We start from the raw sequence: 20,023 nt of genomic DNA on the forward strand, positions 1-20,023 counted from the left end.
AGACTGCTTCCGGGTCATTTACTTCATTTGGAAATCTTTAGATTTTTCCATCGACAACCATTCCGAACGAACCAAAAATTACAACACATTTCCCTCAGTTTTGTTCAACACATTTTCTCATTTTTAACACTTTCATTAATTGAGACTTTACAGTAAACCTCAAAATGGGTATATTAGAAAGAATATCAGAAATTGAGGCTGAGGTAATATGAGTTTTTGGGCTTTGTAAAACTTCTTGAGTACCCCTTTTTTCATTCATTTGATACCATGGGCATGGTGAAAATTTTTATATTACCCACCCATGGAATGAAAAGTCCAATATTTCTCAAAACTTTCTACTACCAATTTGTGGGATAAGCCTTTGAACATGTTGAATACGCTAGTGACATATATGTCCTGTGGCTGTGTTGATAGACTAGGTTTGCTAGGAATGTCAGATAAATAATTATACCATATTATTCATGGGGTTTTGCGCTATTTAAAATGTATTGTCACATCTCCATTGAGGATATGATGAACAGAAAATATATGATCTAATGATTTAGTGCCTTAGATCAAGAACATATATATTGGTGGGACTTGACTCTATCTAATAATAGAGGATTTCATTGTCGCGTCATTTTTTTGGGGTAAAAAAATAACACGATATGTAAATGAAAATGTGTAAAATATGAAATGGCTATTATCTTAATATTATCTAGTAATATCAAGACATGCCATTCAAACTAGGTAATGAGTGAGGCCAGTGTATTGAACTTGATTTCTGTCACTTCAAATTTGTCATATATAATCGAATTCATTTCATCACAGAACTGAATGCAAACAGAGTAATAAAAAATGGTGCAATGGCTTCACAGTAACTGTGAAATTCACAAACCAATATAAAGATCTTTGCATCAGATAAATCACACTTAAATGTATACTGCTTATTTTATATATGACAAAGTACATTGTATATATATATCTACTTGAAAATAAAACTTTAATTTGTTGTATATTTGTAATAATGTGGTTAATTTATTGAACATTCTCAATGGTTTTGCAGTCAGACATTTCAAAATCCATCAATCTCTCGACATACTCAAGGTCGCAGGAAGTTTGGGATTTGATCAACTTTACACTGAAAATCCTATCAGATTTATTTCCTTTTAGATATATATTCTGTTCCCAGCTTTAATTAATACACCATATATATCTTTGTCTGCCATAACTGGATATCACATAGGTTCCTTTAAATTTTAGTATTATTAAATATGGTGACCGATAACTTCTATGAATTTTATCTCTTTAAAGTTGTCTAATTCATGTTATTGGGAATGATTGCAAATAGTCTTATTTTTTGGTAAATTGTCCTGAAATCACTTTTATGTTATCATGGTTTTGTTCTAGTTTATGAACTATGGTCAGTTTGCTTTATTCTGATGACCTGCAGCCCTAGTGTGCCCAATATCACATGGGCAACATCTCGTTCCTTTTCTAGTTTAATTAGGATCCCATCAAATTATACTAAATTTCTTATTAATCAATTAATAACAACTTATAAGAAAATCTTGACTCTTGTACATTTTGCTTGAATTTGTTAGAAATACCTAAAAAATCTTCTGAAATATTTTATTTAACTGGTATTCATATTTAATATTCTCAAGGTAGTCCTAGCTAATTTATGTTAGCACTTAGCAGAGTATACACAATTTGATTGTGAAATAAGATTAGACTAAAAAAATATTATTTACAAAATTACAAATAACAAAAGGATAATATTAAGTCATCTTAAGCAAATAATTTATTTAATCAAAATGGCTTAATTCATGTATTTTAAAATAAAAATTGAAATTGAAATCAAACTAAAACAATAAAAGATTAAAAAAGTTTAAGTGTGTATAGGAAAAAACTCTTATTTATTCCGAAGATTTTTATTTCATTAAGAATAACAACAGAATAAAGAAATCAGCTATTCTTAACACAAGCACTGACATAAGAAATTGTTTTCTAAATAAAATTAATATTAAAACATCTAATTTTATAATGATTAATGGAAATAATTTTTAAAAAAAATTCTGATTATATTCAAACATATTTTTAAACAAATATATCTGTAATTGCAATTTAAAATAAAACTAGTACATTTTGGTGACATTCATTTATTATTTGATTGTATTGTGTCAGTTATGTCGATAATAATGGTGTCGTCCTGCAGCAGGTATTTTCTTTATAGCTGTTTTGAAACTTGAGAAACGGAACAGACATGATAACATATATCATTGTATATATATATACTTAATTCTAATCTATGCCAAAAATTTCATGACCTCATTTCTTACAAATACTTACTAAAAACACTGCAGATGATATTTAAGGATTCTTTTTTTGTAGATGGCAAGAACCCAGAAAAACAAAGCAACCATGGGACATCTTGGGTTACTGAAAGCTCGCCTCGCTAAATTAAGACGTGAACTTATTGAACCAAAAGGTGGGGGAGGTGGTACGGGAGATGGTTTTGACGTGGCAAAAACTGGTGATGCAAGAATTGGTTTTGTGGGTAAGAAATAAGTTTAAATTAATTAGTTCCAATTTGGCATACACATGATAAAAGGCAATAACTTGTCACAAGCATGCCTGATAATGTTGAATATTTTGTAAATGTAGTTATGACATTGGTTGCAATGAAACACTGATTTCCCAGTTGAATAAAAACAGATTGTGAATGACGTTAACTTTGCATCAAAACATTTAACAAATTGGGGAAGCTTAGAAAGTCAATGTTATAAAAGAATAAATAATGGAAATTTCAAAAATTCAAGAATATTGATAATTCAACTTTTCAACATTGATAATCAAAGTCTTTCACCAATGATTACTAGGTCAAACAATGCATACCTGCCAACTTTTCAAAATGCCCATGGGGGTTTTACGTGAAAGATGGTTCTTGTAGTCCTACAAAACCTTCAAGGTGGCCTTCAAATATATTCAAATGTGTTTTTTTGGTTTCTTCGTGCTTTAACAAGCTCATAGCCATTGTTAAATTAATTGTTTTCTTTAAAACAGTGGACAAAATTGCTCTTACAAAATTTCCACTTGGGAGCCTCCATGGGGGAAATCCCCCGCAAATAGTGACAGTTGGCGGGTATGACAATGAACAGACAACACAGTTAACCCATAATATTAAATAATTTCATATATCAGTTATTTCATATGCCTGATGAAACTGGACAAAGTATGGTAATTTATAGATGTAAGAAGATGTGGTATGAGTTTCAATGAGACAACTCATCCACCAAGTCACAATTTATAAAAAGTCAACCATTATAGGTCAAATATAAAAAAGAAGATGTGGTATGATTGCCAATGAGACAACTATCCACAAAAGGCCAAAATGAAACAGACATTAACAACTATAGGTCACTGTACGGCCTTCAACAAAGAGGTAAACCCATACCGCATAGTCAGCTATTAAAGGCCCCGATAAGACAATGTAAAACAATTCTAACGAGAAAACTAATGGCCTTATTTATGTAAAAAAATGAACAAAAAACAAATATATATGTAACACATAAACAAACGACAACCACTGAATTACAGGCTCCTGACTTGGGACAGGCACATACATAAATAATGTGGCGGGGTTAAACATGTTAGCGGAATCCCAACCCTCCCCCTAACCTGGGACAGTGGTATAACAGTACAACATAAGAACGAACTATAAAAATCAGTTGAAAAAGGCTTAACTCATCAGATGGACAAAAATACAAGTGGACGTGGTCGGGTACTTATACATCCCGACACAAAAAGACACAATGAACAGATCTGAGAGTACTATAGCCTTCAACCTGGAGCCTTAGCCCACACCGAACAGCAAGCAATAAAGGGCCCCAAAACATGCAAAAACAAGAATGTGTCCCAAGTACACGGATGCCCCACTCACACTATCATTTTCTATGTTCAGTGGACCGTGAAATTGGGGTCAAAACTTTAATTTGGAATATTAAAATTAGAAAGATCATATCATAGGGAACATGCGTACTAAGTTTCAAGTTGATTAGACTTCAACTTCTTCAAAAACTACCTTGACCAAAAACTTTAACCTGAAGCGAACGGACGCACAGACGGACGAACGGACGCACAGACGGATGGACGAACGGAGGCACAGACCAGAAAACATAATGCCCCTCTACTATCGTAGGTGGGGCATAATAACTAATGTAAAACCTAGAAAACAGGAAAACCAACACTGGCAACAGTCTTATCTTTATAAAAAATGAGAAACGAGAAAAACTTAGGAACCACATCAACAAACTCCAACCACTGAACAACTTTTTTCTTTCATCTTTCGAAGCACATCTGGTGCTAAATTTAAGGTTTTATTTTACCATACCTTACAAAGATTAATAGTCATATTTGCCAGCACAGGACTGATTTGAAATTGTAATGTAAACTGAAATTAAATTCTAAAATCATTTATATTACAGGTTTTCCGTCAGTTGGCAAATCAACACTTTTGAGTAACTTGGCTGGAGTGTATTCTGAGGTAGCTGCTTATGAATTTACAACTTTGACAACAGTACCAGGTGTCATTAAATATAAAGGGGCTAAAGTCCAGGTAATATACCTTTTATTATGTTTATCTTTTAGTATAAATATTAACTGTTACTATATAATGCCTTAAGTAGTGGTTATGCAGTAGGATCATAAACAATTACATACCTGGCTATAGAAATGAAAGGTATTCACAGTTGTCTTTGAAAGAGTTAGAAATATTGAAAATTAATGGCAATAACGTTGTGTTTCACTTGAAGACAACAAACTTGATGTCAAAACATGTTAACCAATAAAACAATGACTTTGGGGTAATTTGATAGTTGTTGTAAGTCTTTAGTCTCTATTAGATGCGATAAGTTTGAGTTTTATACTGTATTTGTTCTGAGATAACAAAATATAATTGCTTTTGCCATTACAAAGCTGATGTTTAATTGTTTTATTCTCATGAATGTCTGTCCATCCTTTCATCAATTATTTATCATAAATTTTGATGTTATTTTTTTAGCTCCTTGATTTACCTGGTATTATTGAGGGTGCCAAGGATGGAAAAGGGAGAGGAAAACAGGTCATTGCAGGTAAAACTGAAAGTCAATTTCTTTTAATATATAAAGAGTTGGAAGGATGAAAGCACCAATTATCATGATTATGGATTACCATTTAGCTTTAACAATGAGCAAAACACATCAGCTATAAAAGGTGTCTGGTTAAAAAAAATGAGGGAGAAAAACAAAAGGATTTATTTTAGCAAATAGAAATCGGTAAAATACAGACATCAACCAAAGACAACAACTGGATGACTGGACAACAGGATTTTGATTTGGAACAAGTACATAATAAAGGAAGCTTAAGGGACGACATCAAAAAATCAATGAAGGATAAAACACTTAATTCATATAGTTTTTTCACTGACCCCCCTATCCCCCTTCTTAACTTATTTTTGGAAAAATTCATTGACCAATAAGGATATATATAAAATGAATGTCAATTAAACAAAACTTGCAGCAAGGTTGACCCCCACCCCCACACTATTTGAATTAAGTTTTTTATCCTTCATTGATTTTTTGATGTCGTCCCTAACATATTGGACAGTTTTTTAATAGAACAACATAAGAGGATCTTAATGAAGTCTTGGTAAAAGACCTCTGGTTATACATAGTCAATGTCTTTTACAGAATGAAAAATGTCATTTTATTGGAAATTTTGCATTTCTGAGGATCCATTATTATTATTTAAATTTTAGATTGCTGCATTAATTTAATAAGATTGAGATTAACATTTTAATTTCTATGACTTACACATATTTTATTTAACATTCCTGTTTACTTTCATACCTTCTTCCCCTATTTACATTGCCACTGAATTTATCACTTCCTCATTTTATACTTCTGCACAATTTTTGTCTCGCTTGATGGAGTTTTGACGGATCAGCACCTCAATATTTATATTAGATTTTGGATATTCAAATATTTCTGTCTTAGAGCATCATTGAAGAGACAAATGCTAAGGCCTAAATTAAAATATTGTTTGTTTGCCCTTTTCCGACCCTATGTTTTGAAACAGGGTAGGTAGGTAGGTAAAATATTTTATTTTTTTTCCCAAAAAAATAACTTGGCTCGGTATATTTTTTTTCATGGGTAGGCAGGTAGGTATACTATTTTATTTTATAGATACAAAATCTGCATAATGTCATTTTTGTCTGTTTTGCTTTTGCTAATAGAATGAAATTCAAAACAGTGTGGCTGTGGCCATTGATTGACACATTAAATTCATCCATTGACTGGGACAATTTACGCGAACGTTTGTATGTAACGACCATTGCTCACTGTGTACTTTTTAAAGACACTTAAACTATGGGGTCACCAAAGGTCCTCAACACCTTAATAAAGTATTTCGAAAAATTAATCAGGAATAACACTATGTTTTGATTTATATCAATTGTATAAATCAAAACATAAAGGTTATTCCTGATTAATTTTTCGAACTATTTTATAATTAAAGGCATTAAGAAACCTTTGGTGACCCCACAGTTTAAATGTCTATCGTAGGTACGTCGTGAACAGTGGTCGTTACAGACACACGTTCACCTAAATTGTCCCAGTTAATGGATGAATTTAATGTGTCAATCAATGGCCACAGCCACACTGTTTTGAATTTCATTCTAAGTTTCTGGGACTACGCTTCGAAAAAAAGTATCATGTAGAATGTGAAGTTAATTCATATGCACTACTATTTTGTTTTCAAATATCAAAATATAGAGCTGTGCCGCATATTTTCAACGTTTAAATATGCCTGGAACTTTGAAGAGTTTTAGCTTGCACTAATATTCTGTACTACGTACCTATTATGTCTGTTTGTTTTGTTCACGCATCGGTGACTATATAATGGAATTTGATGCGACTGTCATACAAGTGAGAGGTTTAGCTAGCTATAAAACCAGGTTCAATCCACCATTTTCTACATTTGAAAATGCCTGTACCAAGTCAGGAATATGACAGTTCTTGTCCATTCGTTTTTGATGCGTTTTGTTATTTGATTTTGCCATGTAATTATGGACTTTCCAAATTGATTTTCCTCTGAGTTCAGTATTTTTGTGATTTTACTTTTTACCTCTACCTAAAGGTTTTCTGTAAGAGATAACTTTGTCCTGGTAAAATATGTCCGGGCAGACATACATTACTAGTAGAAAAAGTCCCTAGAGTGTTTAAATTTCCGTGTGTGCCTATGTTTCTAACAAAAATGCTACAAGACTTGAACTCAATTGTCACATATTTTACATCGCATTTATAAATGATCTGTATGGAAAACTTGGGCGATTTTACTGCCAAATATTCTCCACTTCACAGGCTTTTGTCACCTTTGGTTCATGTCAGATATAAATAATATAGCAATGCTGGTCGAAGGCATCGTTAACATATCTTCCTGATCTACGGATCACAAAAGGCCATCCCTACATAGAATACAACGTCCGTTTACACAAAATACTACGGTTTGTACACACGTTGATAATTTTGTATTAAACGAACTTTTTTGTAAATGAACCCTGCTCTTCAAGTATAAAAATATAGAGTTAACGTACGACATATCATGATTTCAAAGCGTTCAACATCGATTTCAAACAAATGCTTTGAAACTCTAAATGCAAGTGTTCCATGTCAAACGCTCACGTGATACCAAACGGACTAGACCTTTCACGATAAAGATAAAACCCGAGGATTCCGGTAAAAAAGTTTTGAACGGGAAATACAAATAAAATTTTTTTGGTAGGAACGAAAAAATAAAATAAAATAAAATCTTGCTGATAAATACAAATAAAAGATTTTCAGGCGGAACGAATTTAAAGGGTCGGTCGATAAAGGGCAAACAAACAATATTTTAATTTAAGCCTAATCTGGTGCATTTAAAATTGGTACAGGAAATGTTATTAGCATCACATGTAATTGAAAATATATCTACGTAAAAAGAAGGTTGCTTAAACATATGTTTGAGTGTAAATGTAGTTTCATGGTAGATAAGAAAGATGTTGTATAATATTTTTTTTCCTTATTACAGTGGCAAGAACGTGTGGTTTGATTTTTATTGTGCTGGACGTGTTGAAACCTTTACAGCATAAAAAACTGATAGAAAAAGAATTGGAAGGCTTTGGTATACGGCTTAATAAACTACCACCTAATATAGGATTTAGAAAGAAAGAAAAGGGAGGAATAAATCTTCAAACACTTGTAAGTAGCAAAAATATAAAAGTCTTGCGTGGCATTTGTTTTAGTTTAAAGAAGAAATTTCTAAAGTCTATAGTTTCTAAGAGTGGTATTTCAAAGTAATTATTTATTTATTTTGTCAGTAGCTTGAAATGACTAAGCAATAGTACAGAATAGAAAATTTTCTTTTAAGTCTGGGTTACATATACATTACAAATAATAGCTCTGTATAGTTTTTTTCTGACATTAACCGTTTCCTCCATAATGACACCTTTTGACGCCACCCCCTTTCCTCCATAATGACGCCTTTTGACGCCACCCCCTTAACTCCATAATGACGCCTGTATATAGCCTCAGTTGAAACGTCTCACCTACGAAAAATCTTTATCAGACTTAATAAAAGTTGTATCTAATATAAAAAGGATATTCATGAGAATCTATGACTGGAATTTCTTTGATGAAACATTTGTTTTGGCAATGCATTAATACTTTAAACCTTATAATTTTTGTTATTGCAAAAAATCCTATGCAAATCAAGAATTTAAAAAAAAAGTATCCATGGAGGAAAGGGTTAATAACATAATAAGACATATACGACATATAAAACATACACACATTAGACATACAAAGTAAGAAAGATATATTCATAAGCAAAAATGTTCATATATAAACGCAAGCACAAACAAGTAAAACACTAAAGTAGATTATAAGCACATGCAAAGCAGACGAAATAAATAAAGCAAAACTAGTTCTAAAAAATCTTTTTGCAGTTGTCTCCCTTATACTGTGTAAAATAAAGTTTTCACAATCAGTTATTGTCTTGAGACTTAGCAAGTTTGGCATGCTCCTTCCAATCAATTTTGGCTCAGAAGTTCAAAGCTGATAAGGGAATGATATTTAGAGTGCAGTTATATTAGCATATGCATATTTAATTTCCACAGAGATTATTTTGCCGAGCATCTCCAGTCAAAGTTCCTGAAATTAGAAGGTTGTGCTTAGTTTCAATGTTCTAATGTTGCAATTTTGATTTTAATTTTTATACGCCTGTTGTCTGTCCGTCCATCGTCAACATGTCGGACATTAATTCAAAAGCAATTTCACCAAGTTGCATGAAACTTTTGTGAATTGTTTATATCTTCTGATGAGAGCTCCCTTTCGTTTTTTTATAAATTTCGGATTTACCATTTCTGAGTATTGGGGTTTTATTCATTAAAATAGGGGGAGGGTTCTAGTTTTCAGACAATAGCTCAAAAACAATTTCACCAATTTGCAAAAAACTTTAGTGAAATGTTTATTTCTATCGACATGAGCTCCCTTTTGATTTTTATAAGTTTTATACTTTACCTTTCCAATTTATGGGGTTTTATGCATTACAAAAAGGGGGATTTTCCAGTTTTCAAACAATAACTCAAAAATGCTTTCAGCTTTCAGCATTTTTTATGAAACTTTGGTAAATTGTTTATATCTATTTGTGTAAGCTCCCTTTTGATTTTTATAAATTTTCGATTTTACATTTCTGAGTTTATTTATTTTTTTATAGTCTGACAACAGATTTACTAAGTACAATGTATTGCGCAACAGCACAGTGTATTGCACAACAGAAAGAAATTTTTAATTGAATATACATTCAATTCATATAACCAATTTCAAGTTCTTTGACTACATTTATTCAGAAACCTATAATATGTCAAATATTTAATTACAATCCAAATTTAGTCTCAGACCTGTATAAAGCTTGAATATTGTGTCCATTCTTGCCCCAAGTGTTCAGGGTTAGACCTTTACAGGCATATCCAGCTGCTCTCAGCAAAGCAGTTTATTTGCATTTAATATAAAATAAATAAACAGACAAGATAAAGTTCCTGAAATTAGAAAGTTGTGCGAATTTTTAATGTTCTAATGTTGAATTTGATATAAAATAGATATACAGTAAGAATAAAACATGTTTCTGTGTCCACAGTTTATATTTTATTTTTTTAGTTGTTTTGGTTATTATACCAGTTATATATGGTGGTGTACTTTTGACCAGTTCTGGTGACAAGGTTGCAGATTAGTAATTTATCTACTGCATAACTAGCTTGAAACACAGAGGTTGTGAGATCAAACCCTTTTAATTTAGTATGAATGCCAGTTTTTTCTCTCCAGGCACTCCAGATTCCTCCACCAATTAAAGATGTTCACCACAATATAGTGAATAGTGCTAAAAGTTGTGTCACCTCATCTCCTTATTTTTATATAAAAAAAAACACCAACATACAATTACTCAATCCTTAAATACTTCTTGATATTATTTGTAGATATGATATTATCAGTTGTACAAGTGCTGTGTATATTGTAGGCCATATTATCTATGGTCGGGTTGTTGTCTCCTTGGCACATTCCCCATTTCCATTCTCAATTTTATCATAGTTATCATTAAATACCTGTTTTTAGGTTCCACAATCTGAATTAGACATTGACACAGTGAGAACAATCCTAAACGAGTACAAGATAAATAATGCTGATGTTGTGTTGAGAGACGACTGCACGGCTGATGATCTGGTGGATGTTGTTGAAGGAAATCGTGTTTTTGTTCCATGTATTTATTTACTCAACAAGATTGACCAGATTTCCATAGAGGTAATTTATAAGAGTCTAAGATTTTATTACAGTCCTAGCTCTGGATGATGGGTGTACTGTTTGACTCCTGTCATTGCATTAAACCTGTTCATTTATTTGCTCCCTTCAATGAAATTTCATTCAAATAATTCTCTCATAGGAACTACAAGTTTCTTTAAAGGTACAATGTATTAGGTTTTGTTTGAGGTTTAAACTGTGTGATGCTGCATTGTATCTTCTTTTCATTGTTAATCAACTTCCTGTTTACTCTGTACTTTATAAATTCGTATCCTTAACAACTATCTATGACATTTTTCAATGCATTTTACCCATAAAGTACTTAAATGGTTCTTATGTTGTACTGTTATACCACTGTCCCAGGTAAGGGTTGGGTTGGGATCCCACTAACATGTTTATTATTAACCCCGCCACAATATTTATGTATGTGCCTGTCCCAAGTCAGGAGCCTGTAGTTCAGTGGTTGTCGTTTGTTTATGGGTTACAAATGTGTTTTTCATTCATTTTTTTTATATAAATAAGGCCATTAGTTTTCTCGTTTGAATTTTTTTACATTGTCATATCGGGGCCTATTATAGCTGGCTATGCGGTATGGGCTTTGCTAGTTGTTGAAGGCTGTACAGTGACCTATAGTTGTTAATGTATGTGTCATTTTGGTCCCTTGTGGACAGTTGTCTCGTTGGCAATCATACCACATCTTCTTTTTTATATTAACAGTTTCTTGAAATTTTAAGCAGGCTTTAGCATTCTGTATGGTGCCATGATTTTGCACATACATTGCTCATCATTGTCTTGTTTACAAAATAGTTTTAGCTGTTTTATTACGAGTGAGAAATAACAAACTCACTCTTTGGTAAATAGAGCTGGACACATTGAATAGTCACTTAAGTACTTGTCATATAGACCTTAATGATAAATTCTTCTTGGAAGGGGTGGTTGTTGTGTTACTACATGTATATCATTGTTGAACCGCCCTGTTCTTGTTTTGTTTATTCATATTTACAGAACATTTCTTCCACTGGCATATTCCCTTTCTTGTGATACATGTAAATAATTTATAATTGATATAATTTTAGGAATTGGATATTATTTATAAAGTTCCTCATTGTGTTCCCATATCAGCTCATCACAAATGGAATTTTGACGATTTACTAGAAAAAATGTGGGAATATTTACAACTAGTCAGAATGTAAGTACATGTATATACATATATTACAGCAAAATGCATTGATTGTGTAGGTGAAGGTAATATGTTTGGTTACCGTGAAGTCATTATTATGTTTGGTATCCTAACCACCTTTAAGAGTAGACTTGTGTGACAGATAACCAATCTATCTCTCCGTAGGACTAGACTACTCCGAAAGTAGGGTAGTATACCTTAATATACATGTAATATAATATAATAATGAATTCACAGTTCAGGTAGTAAGCAAGCTAACCAAAGATATTAACTTTACCTACACACTCAAGGCATTTTGCTGTAAATGATGACTAATATAAAAAAAGAACATGTGGTAGATTGCCAATGAGACAACTGTCCACAAAAGACCAAAATGAGTCAGTTTTTCCTTGATTATTTAAAACCTTACAATACAGATTTTGAAGCTCATCTGGTCCAAATGACCCGTGTTAGGTTTTGGCATCACTTGATGTCTGTCATCTGTCTGTTCATTGTCCAATGTAAAAAAAAATTCATAATTCTGTGAATCTACAGGACAAATTATACTAGATGATTCCATTGGCTATTACCAATTGTGTTGCTTTTGCTGAAAAATCATGTTGATGAATTAATCAAAAAAGTTCCTTTACACAATCTTAAAACTCTTCATATGACTTACTGTGGATACATTTTCATTGGTTGGATACCAATTTTCGTGGATTTCAAGGATTTAGGTGAACCATGAATTTAAAAGCTCAATGAACTGCAAATTTTCTACAGAGTTGTATGCAAATCTAGCAAAACCACTAGAAAATCAAATATCTACAAAAATGCAGATTTTAATCAAACCACAAAAATTGGTACCTACGAAAATAAAATAATCCACAGATTGCTTATAACTTAGGACTTCAGGATATAAAACATTGATGATGCAATCATACATACCTTGTACGAGGAATGGTTGATTACCCAAACCATCCTCAGACATGACCTTTCATGATTATTCACACTTAAAGTTATGATTTCTATGGGAAAAATAATAGTAAAACCACTTGATCAACAAATTTGTTCCTGATCTATGAAAGAAGTTTTAAGAATTTTTAAACAGTTTTATGGTTGATAATCCTTTCCAACTTCAGACAATAATGATGCTGCCATCAAATAAAGAAAATTTGGCAAAAATGCAAAAATACTTTGTTTATCAAACAGACAATTTTATGTTGTTATGTTACACTACTATCTCAAGTTAGGGTGAAGCTTATGTCTGTTTAAACATTTAAACTTGCAGCATTTGTCATGTTTGTTTGTACCTGTCCTAGCCTAGAGCCTGTTGTTTGTTAGTGTGGTTCATAAGTGTTTCTTGTTTCTCCTTCTTTATATAGATTAGACCATTGGTTTTCCTGTTTAAACTATTTTACACTAGTCATTGGGACTCATTTTGGGGGCCATTTGTAGCTTGCTCAGTGTTGAAGGCAACTTTGACCTATAATTGTTTACTTTAAAGTCTTTTTATACATTGTGACTTGGATGGTGAGTAATCTCAATGGCCCTCATACCACATCTTCTTATTTATAATCTTTGGTGATGTTCCTGACTTTGGACAGGCATGCTATAATTTGCCAATGTAAACAAGTTTTACATTGTACCTAAACCTACCTCTTGACAATACTTATGCTTTTTATTTTATTTAGATACACAAAACCTAAAGGTCAGTTACCTGATTACACAGCACCTGTTGTACTGAAAGGTGGAAGGAATTCAGTGGAAGATTTCTGCAACAAACTACATAGAAGTATTATGAAAGAATTTAAATGGTAGGTTACAATGATAGTTTGAACAGTCCAAACTCTCAACAAATGGATATAGGACTTTCTTAATGAGTTGATATTGGTTAGTCCAAACTCAACAAATGGATATAGGACTTTCTTAATGAGTTGATATTGGTTAGTCCAAACTCTCAACAAATGGATATAGGCCTTTCTTAATGAGTTGATATTGGTTAGTCCAAACTCTCAACAAATGGATATTTATAGATTATCGGTGATTATCTCAACAAGATTGATTTTCTCGCTTGAGCCAGGACGGCGAAAGCGAGAAAGGCAATCGAGTTGAGATGAACAATGATAATCTTTTTATCACTGTTTTACCTATGACGACGTTGTCAATTTCATGTCAATTTCATGTCAATTTCGTTAGCAACGCCACGTTCATGCTTAGTTTCTAGCGATAATTTTCCATCTCGAGCGAGTAGCATGATATGTAAATTATCACAAAAAAAGATCAAAGAAAAAATGCACAAAATAGCGATAAAGGCCTTTCTTAATGAGTTGATATTGGTTAGTCCAAACTCTCAACAAATGGATATAGGCCTTTCTTAATGAGTTGATATTGGTTAGTCCAAACTCTCAACAAATGGATATAGGCCTTTCTTAAGGAGTTGATATTGGTTAGTCCAAACTCTCAACAAATGGATATAGGACTTTCTTAAGGAGTTGATATTGGTTAGTCCAAACTCTCAACAAATGGATATAGGACTTTCTTAATGAGTTGATATTGGTTAGTCCAAACTCTCAACAAATGGATATAGGACTTTCTTAAGGAGTTGATATTGGTTAGTCCAAACTCTCAACAAATGGATATATGACTTTCTTAAGGAGTTGATATTGGTTAGTCCAAACTCTCAACAAATGGATATAGGACTTTCTTAAGGAGTTGATATTGGTTAGTCCAAACTCTCAACAAATGGATATAGGACTTTCTTAAGGAGTTGATATTGGTTAGTCCAAACTCTCAACAAATGGATATATGACTTTCTTAAGGAGTTGATATTGGTTAGTCCAAACTCTCAACAAATGGATATAGGACTTTCTTAAGGAGTTGATATTGGTTAGTCCAAACTCTCAACAAATGGATATAGGACTTTCTTAAGGAGTTGATATTGGTTACTGTGTATTCATTATTATTTATGGAATATCAATTTTCCCCCATTCCACGAAATTTGTTAATTAATCAACAGTACCTTTACCCTTGAACTACTGATATATATCATGTATTCTGTAGAAGAATTAGACTTGAATGATGTTGATAAAATATGGTTAAAAAGACAGGACAACAACTTGAAAGTCATCTGAAAATGACAGAAATCATTTGAAAGAATTTCTGGATCCTATCAATATAAAATCATATTTCGGTTGGTGTAAAATTTTGTGGTTTAAGCAGTAGGTTCAAAAGATATCTGAAAAAAAATTGGCTGATTTCAAAATTATGAATAATCAGAATTAATATGTTGGAATATGGGAGCGAATGTGTAAATATTTGGAAAATGGATAGTCAAATCCTGTCAATATGATATATAATCCTGTATGAATTAAACAAGTTAATTAAAAAATATTTATTTTGATTATCAACAAGAAAAGTAAGCATTAGATACAATTGTGTTTCTTATGCAAGTAAATTTCATGAATTGTTAAACATCTTATTTATTTATTTAAAATCACTTATAGAAAATAATAATAATATCGGATTGACTGATCATCTTATATTGTGTATTCAGTGATTTATAAGATTATCAAAGTATTTGTCGCTGGTATACAAAAGGCTTACAATTGTTCTAGTTAATTGTTTACGAATCTTACCGGACATTTGATGTACTTATAGAGTGGTGTTTTTATTAAGATTATTTTAATTGACAAACAACAATATATGACACTAATTAATATTTTGACAAATAATATTTAACTTTATAAAAGACAAGTGACAGAACCTCATTTATAATTGTGATTGGGATTACTTGTAATGTTGTTTAAGATGTTTTCTTTTGAATTTATAGTATACAAACTAACTTCTGCGTCATTTGGCCTCTGGTTGTCTCATTAGCAATTATAAAACCTCTTGTTATTTATATATGTCCCAAGTCAGAAGCCTGTAATTCAGAGGTTGCAGTTTTTATGCCCCACCTACGATAGTAGAGGGGCATTATGTTTTCTGGTCTGTGCCTCCATTCGTCCGTCCGGTTAAAGTTTTTGGTCGAGGTAGTTTTTGATGAAGCTGAAGTCCAATTAACTTGAAACTTAATACACATGTTCCCCATGATATGATCTTTCTAATTTTAATGCCAAATTATAGTTTTGACCCCAATTTCATGGTCCACTGAACATAGAAAATGATAGTGGGAGTGGGTCATCCGTGTACTATGGACACATTCTTGTTTGCTGTGTAACATATTTGTTTTTTGCTCATTGTTAATTTCTATGTCATATAAGGTTAAGTCAATTTAGTTCCGTAGTTGTCTCTTTTGGAAATAAAACTAATCAAAGTATTGTTATTTTTAGTCAGATTTTAATTTTTTGTCCCCCAATATTTCATTTTCTTTCTTACATCATCTGATATAAAAAGAGCTGATAGAGCCTCAAGAAACACATTTATTGAGTTAATTGGTTTAATATAAGTGAATTCTGTTGAATTTGGGATTAACATAAAATTTGAATAATGTGTATCAATGACTAAATTACAAAGGCATTTTCAAATTAATTGCTTTTTTCAATTTTCTCAATAATTGTCAGAATCTAGAAACACATTATTGACTTTGAAGAAAAATAAAATAAAAAATAATAACATTTACTGTCAGATCTTCAACGTTCAAAGTTAACAGTAGTTTTTTTTCTTTTTCAAAAGTTAATTTAGACAAATATTGAATGAATCAAAGTGGTAAATGTACATGTAATTGAAATTTTTTTATTCTACATATCTAGAAAAACTAGAATAATTAACTGTAATAGATTTTAGTAATTTAAAAGTAAAGCAATTGCATGTCATTCAGTATAAAAAAAAATATACATCAAAAGCACAGCATATGGAATTTAACCAAGTAACTAACCTTTTATCAGAGCTCCAGTAAGCAAAGAAAAAAATGTTATGTAGTGTCATTCTCTAATTTTAATAAAAAATATAAATCATCATATTTATAGGGAGTTTCTTGCGAGAAAATAAAAATGTAAATAAAATAAATGTTTCTTTTAAATGATATGTTTAATACTTAGATTTATATAAAAATTCTATTTATTTAGGAGGGAATGTAGTGCAAATAAAAATTTTAAAAATCTGTGTATTTGAAGCTTTATAATTCATATATTTGATCTTCATTTCATTCAACTAGATAAATGAATTTTTTCATGCATTGAAATGGTTTGACAGAACTCTATTGAATTTAGGAGTTTCAGTTTTATTTCAATCAACAATTGGCACAAGAATTATATTAGGTGCAAGATATTAAAAGGTCAAACAAATTAGACAAAACAAATAATATAATACAATAAATTACATAATAATTACACATTAATTGAACTTCCTATTTTTAGAAGATTCCCTCGTACAATAAGAATGTTTAGTACAATATAGTTTATAGCACACAGTTTGACCCATATGAATAGAATGATAGGTGCATGATCAAAGAACGAGTGATCCAAATATACTATATATATGCTTCGTGAACTTAACTGTAAATTCTCCTCTAAATATTTAATATTTTGAGCAAAGTAAAAATTATTTGTTCTCAATTGAAGCTATTGTTGTTATAATTATACAATAAAATGGTAATAGCTAACTTAAAGTAAACTTTTGACCAGTAAAAAATAATCTTGATTACATAATGGCTAATCTCTAATTATGAATTATTTAAAACATATTTTCACAAGAGTAGCACATTAAACAACAAAAAAACTTTGGTTCATTCTTGGTTTCAGTTTGTGTTTGTTTATCAATCATTAGATCAGCTTTTTTTTGCTCTTATAATTGTTTTTTTGTTCTTTTCTTATTTCCAATGGTGTTGTGTGATTTTCTGAATTGGTTACCATGTAAATAAATAATCCTCAGTATACAGACTTACCAAATATTAATATTGAAATTCGAGGCTATATTTATTTTTCAGTGCCTTGGTTTGGGGAACATCAGTAAAACATCAGCCACAGAAAGTAGGAAGAGATCACGTGTTATGTGATGAAGATGTGGTACAGGTCATAAAAAAGTGAGTACTAGTATCTTTAAAACTCACTCAACATTAAATTTGGATTATTACAACTTTCAGTCTGCAAATTAGGTAACTGTTCAAAGTAAAACTTTGTAAATGAACAGTATCTGTTTGATTTGGTTATAAAAAATAATCTTGGAACTAAAAATTACACCTCTGTCGATAAAACATAGCAATACAAAACAATAAAAAGTACTTAAATAACATTTTGTCATTATTGCACTGCATCAAAAAATAGCATTGAAGGTATTTTGTCAGTTTAATGTTGATATGAATAGATTGTGCTCATAGCCCCCCTACCCTCTTAACTTAATTTGGGAAAAATTGATTTACCTATATGGATATATGTAAAATCGATTTTGGATTAACAAAACTTGCAGCAATGTTGACCCCCCACCCCACCCCTAAACTATTTGATTTAAGTTTTTTATTCTACATCGATCTTTTGATGTTGTCCCTTACTGACATAGAAATAAAGGATATTCTGTATCAATTCATAGCATAGAATTTGTTCACACTCTTGATAAGAAAGGAAAGGAATAGCACTTATTGCTGTTCTTCATCTAACTGTTGTTGCTACCTGAACAACTGAATGAACATACAAAGAGAAAACATAATAGTGATAGATGTCTCTAACTCAAAATTTCATACAGTAAAATGAATAAAATAAAAATATTGACAGGTTATTTTTCCTTTTTTTCAGGATTTAAGAAGATATAAAGCTGTCTACCTTTACTTTATCAAATGGAAGATTTATAAAACTGTCTGAACTTGAACCAAAGCAGGATCATTACCCCATAAACTTACTGACATGTTTTTTTGTGAATAGTAAACTGTATATTTTTATAAGGACTATGAGACCTCTGTATATAATTGATATATGGGGTAAATTGATTTGGGTACATTTCTAAACTATCACCAAGTTAAATGATTATGTTAATATCATTGGAATAATATTCAATTATTACTCTATATATTGTTCTTTGAAATATTTACATGTTTTAAACCAGTTGTTAAGGTTTATTCTAAAACAAAGGTCAGTTTCTCATGAAATGTACATTTTTTATCAGAATTCAGTTGTATCAAAGAAATACAAAGTGCTTGAATGTTTGTTATTTTTAAAGGCCCATGAGTTAAGTCCTTTTTCTCTCCTGAAGTAAGGCAGAGTACTCAGTACAACTAGTTAAAATAGTCATGTTGATGGGTCTGACTGAAGGACTGTTTCCTAAAGACTAAAATGGCCCACAAGGAATCACTTGGAAATCTCTGCTATGTGTGGTGTGGTATAGCAAAAATGTGAATAGAAATAATAAATTTGCTCCTCAAGATGGTTGGCCAATTTTCAAAGTGCCTTCCGGGTTACCTATATGTTTTAAGGGAACAGTCATAAGTTAGAAATAAGTGAGTGGTTCCCAATGTTTATATTTTAAAGAATTTGTCATTGATGATAAATCAACTTGAAACTTTAATCATATGTTCCCCATGATATGACATTTATAATTTTAATGCCAAATGAGAGTTTGACCTCAACTTCACGGTCCAATGAACATAGGAAATAAAAGTGTAAGTAGGGCATTTGTGTACTACATGTATGTACACATTCTTGTTGTTCTTTTTTTTAAATCCCAATAATAATGCACACAATAATTTCTGAACTTACAGTAAACTCTTGTATACTTGCCATGGCGTTGTCGGTTTGTTTTAGATTTATGAGTTTGACTGTCCCTTTGGTATCTTTCGTCCCTCTTGTATAGTGTTGAACATTGTATGTTGTCTTTTAAATACATTATCTGGTTATTGTGTTCAAAGGTAACCTGGTCATCTAGTTATATCATATTCATTTGTTAATTATGACTATAAAATATTATTATTGGTTTTCACTGTGAGGAAAATTGCAGAGCCAAGACATTAGAATTCTGATATTTGTTATAAAAACACCTTTTTTGGCCTGTGGTATTCTGCTCACCTCAATTTGTATCGTTGGGTTTTTTT

At 31.4% G+C, this 20,023-nt stretch overlaps 1 protein-coding gene across 2 annotated transcripts; it reads left to right on the top strand.

The window, feature by feature from the left end:
- Nucleotides 1-42: 42 nt before the first annotated feature.
- Nucleotides 43-19,137, top strand: LOC143076654 (developmentally-regulated GTP-binding protein 1-like). Of its 2 annotated transcripts, XM_076252496.1 has the most exons (10): nucleotides 43-203; nucleotides 2,374-2,539; nucleotides 4,467-4,597; nucleotides 5,042-5,111; nucleotides 8,086-8,255; nucleotides 10,665-10,850; nucleotides 11,924-12,036; nucleotides 13,698-13,820; nucleotides 17,933-18,028; nucleotides 18,735-19,137. In XM_076252496.1, the coding sequence occupies exons 1-10, from the start codon at nucleotides 165-167 to the stop codon at nucleotides 18,739-18,741; spliced, it is 1,101 nt and encodes a 366-aa protein (XP_076108611.1). In that variant the 5' UTR covers nucleotides 43-164; the 3' UTR covers nucleotides 18,742-19,137. The 2 variants fall into 2 exon arrangements, with proteins under 2 accessions (XP_076108611.1, XP_076108612.1); XM_076252497.1 differs by lacking the exon at nucleotides 18,735-19,137 and having other exon boundaries at nucleotides 17,933-18,032.
- The last annotated feature ends 886 nt before the right edge of the window (nucleotides 19,138-20,023 follow it).

This window comes from Mytilus galloprovincialis, chromosome 5, assembly GCF_965363235.1.
Source record: "Mytilus galloprovincialis chromosome 5, xbMytGall1.hap1.1, whole genome shotgun sequence".
Classification (NCBI taxonomy): domain Eukaryota; kingdom Metazoa; phylum Mollusca; class Bivalvia; order Mytilida; family Mytilidae; genus Mytilus; species Mytilus galloprovincialis.

Excerpts from the sequence above, each read along its gene's own strand:
- LOC143076654 (XM_076252496.1), top strand. The coding sequence starts at position 165 with ATGGGTATATTAGAAAGAATATCAGAAATTGAGGCTGAG. Across the intron at positions 10,851-11,923 it reads TTGACCAGATTTCCATAGAG|GAATTGGATATTATTTATAA; the intron begins GTAATTTATAAG and ends ATATAATTTTAG. Across the intron at positions 13,821-17,932 it reads ATTATGAAAGAATTTAAATG|TGCCTTGGTTTGGGGAACAT; the intron begins GTAGGTTACAAT and ends TTTATTTTTCAG.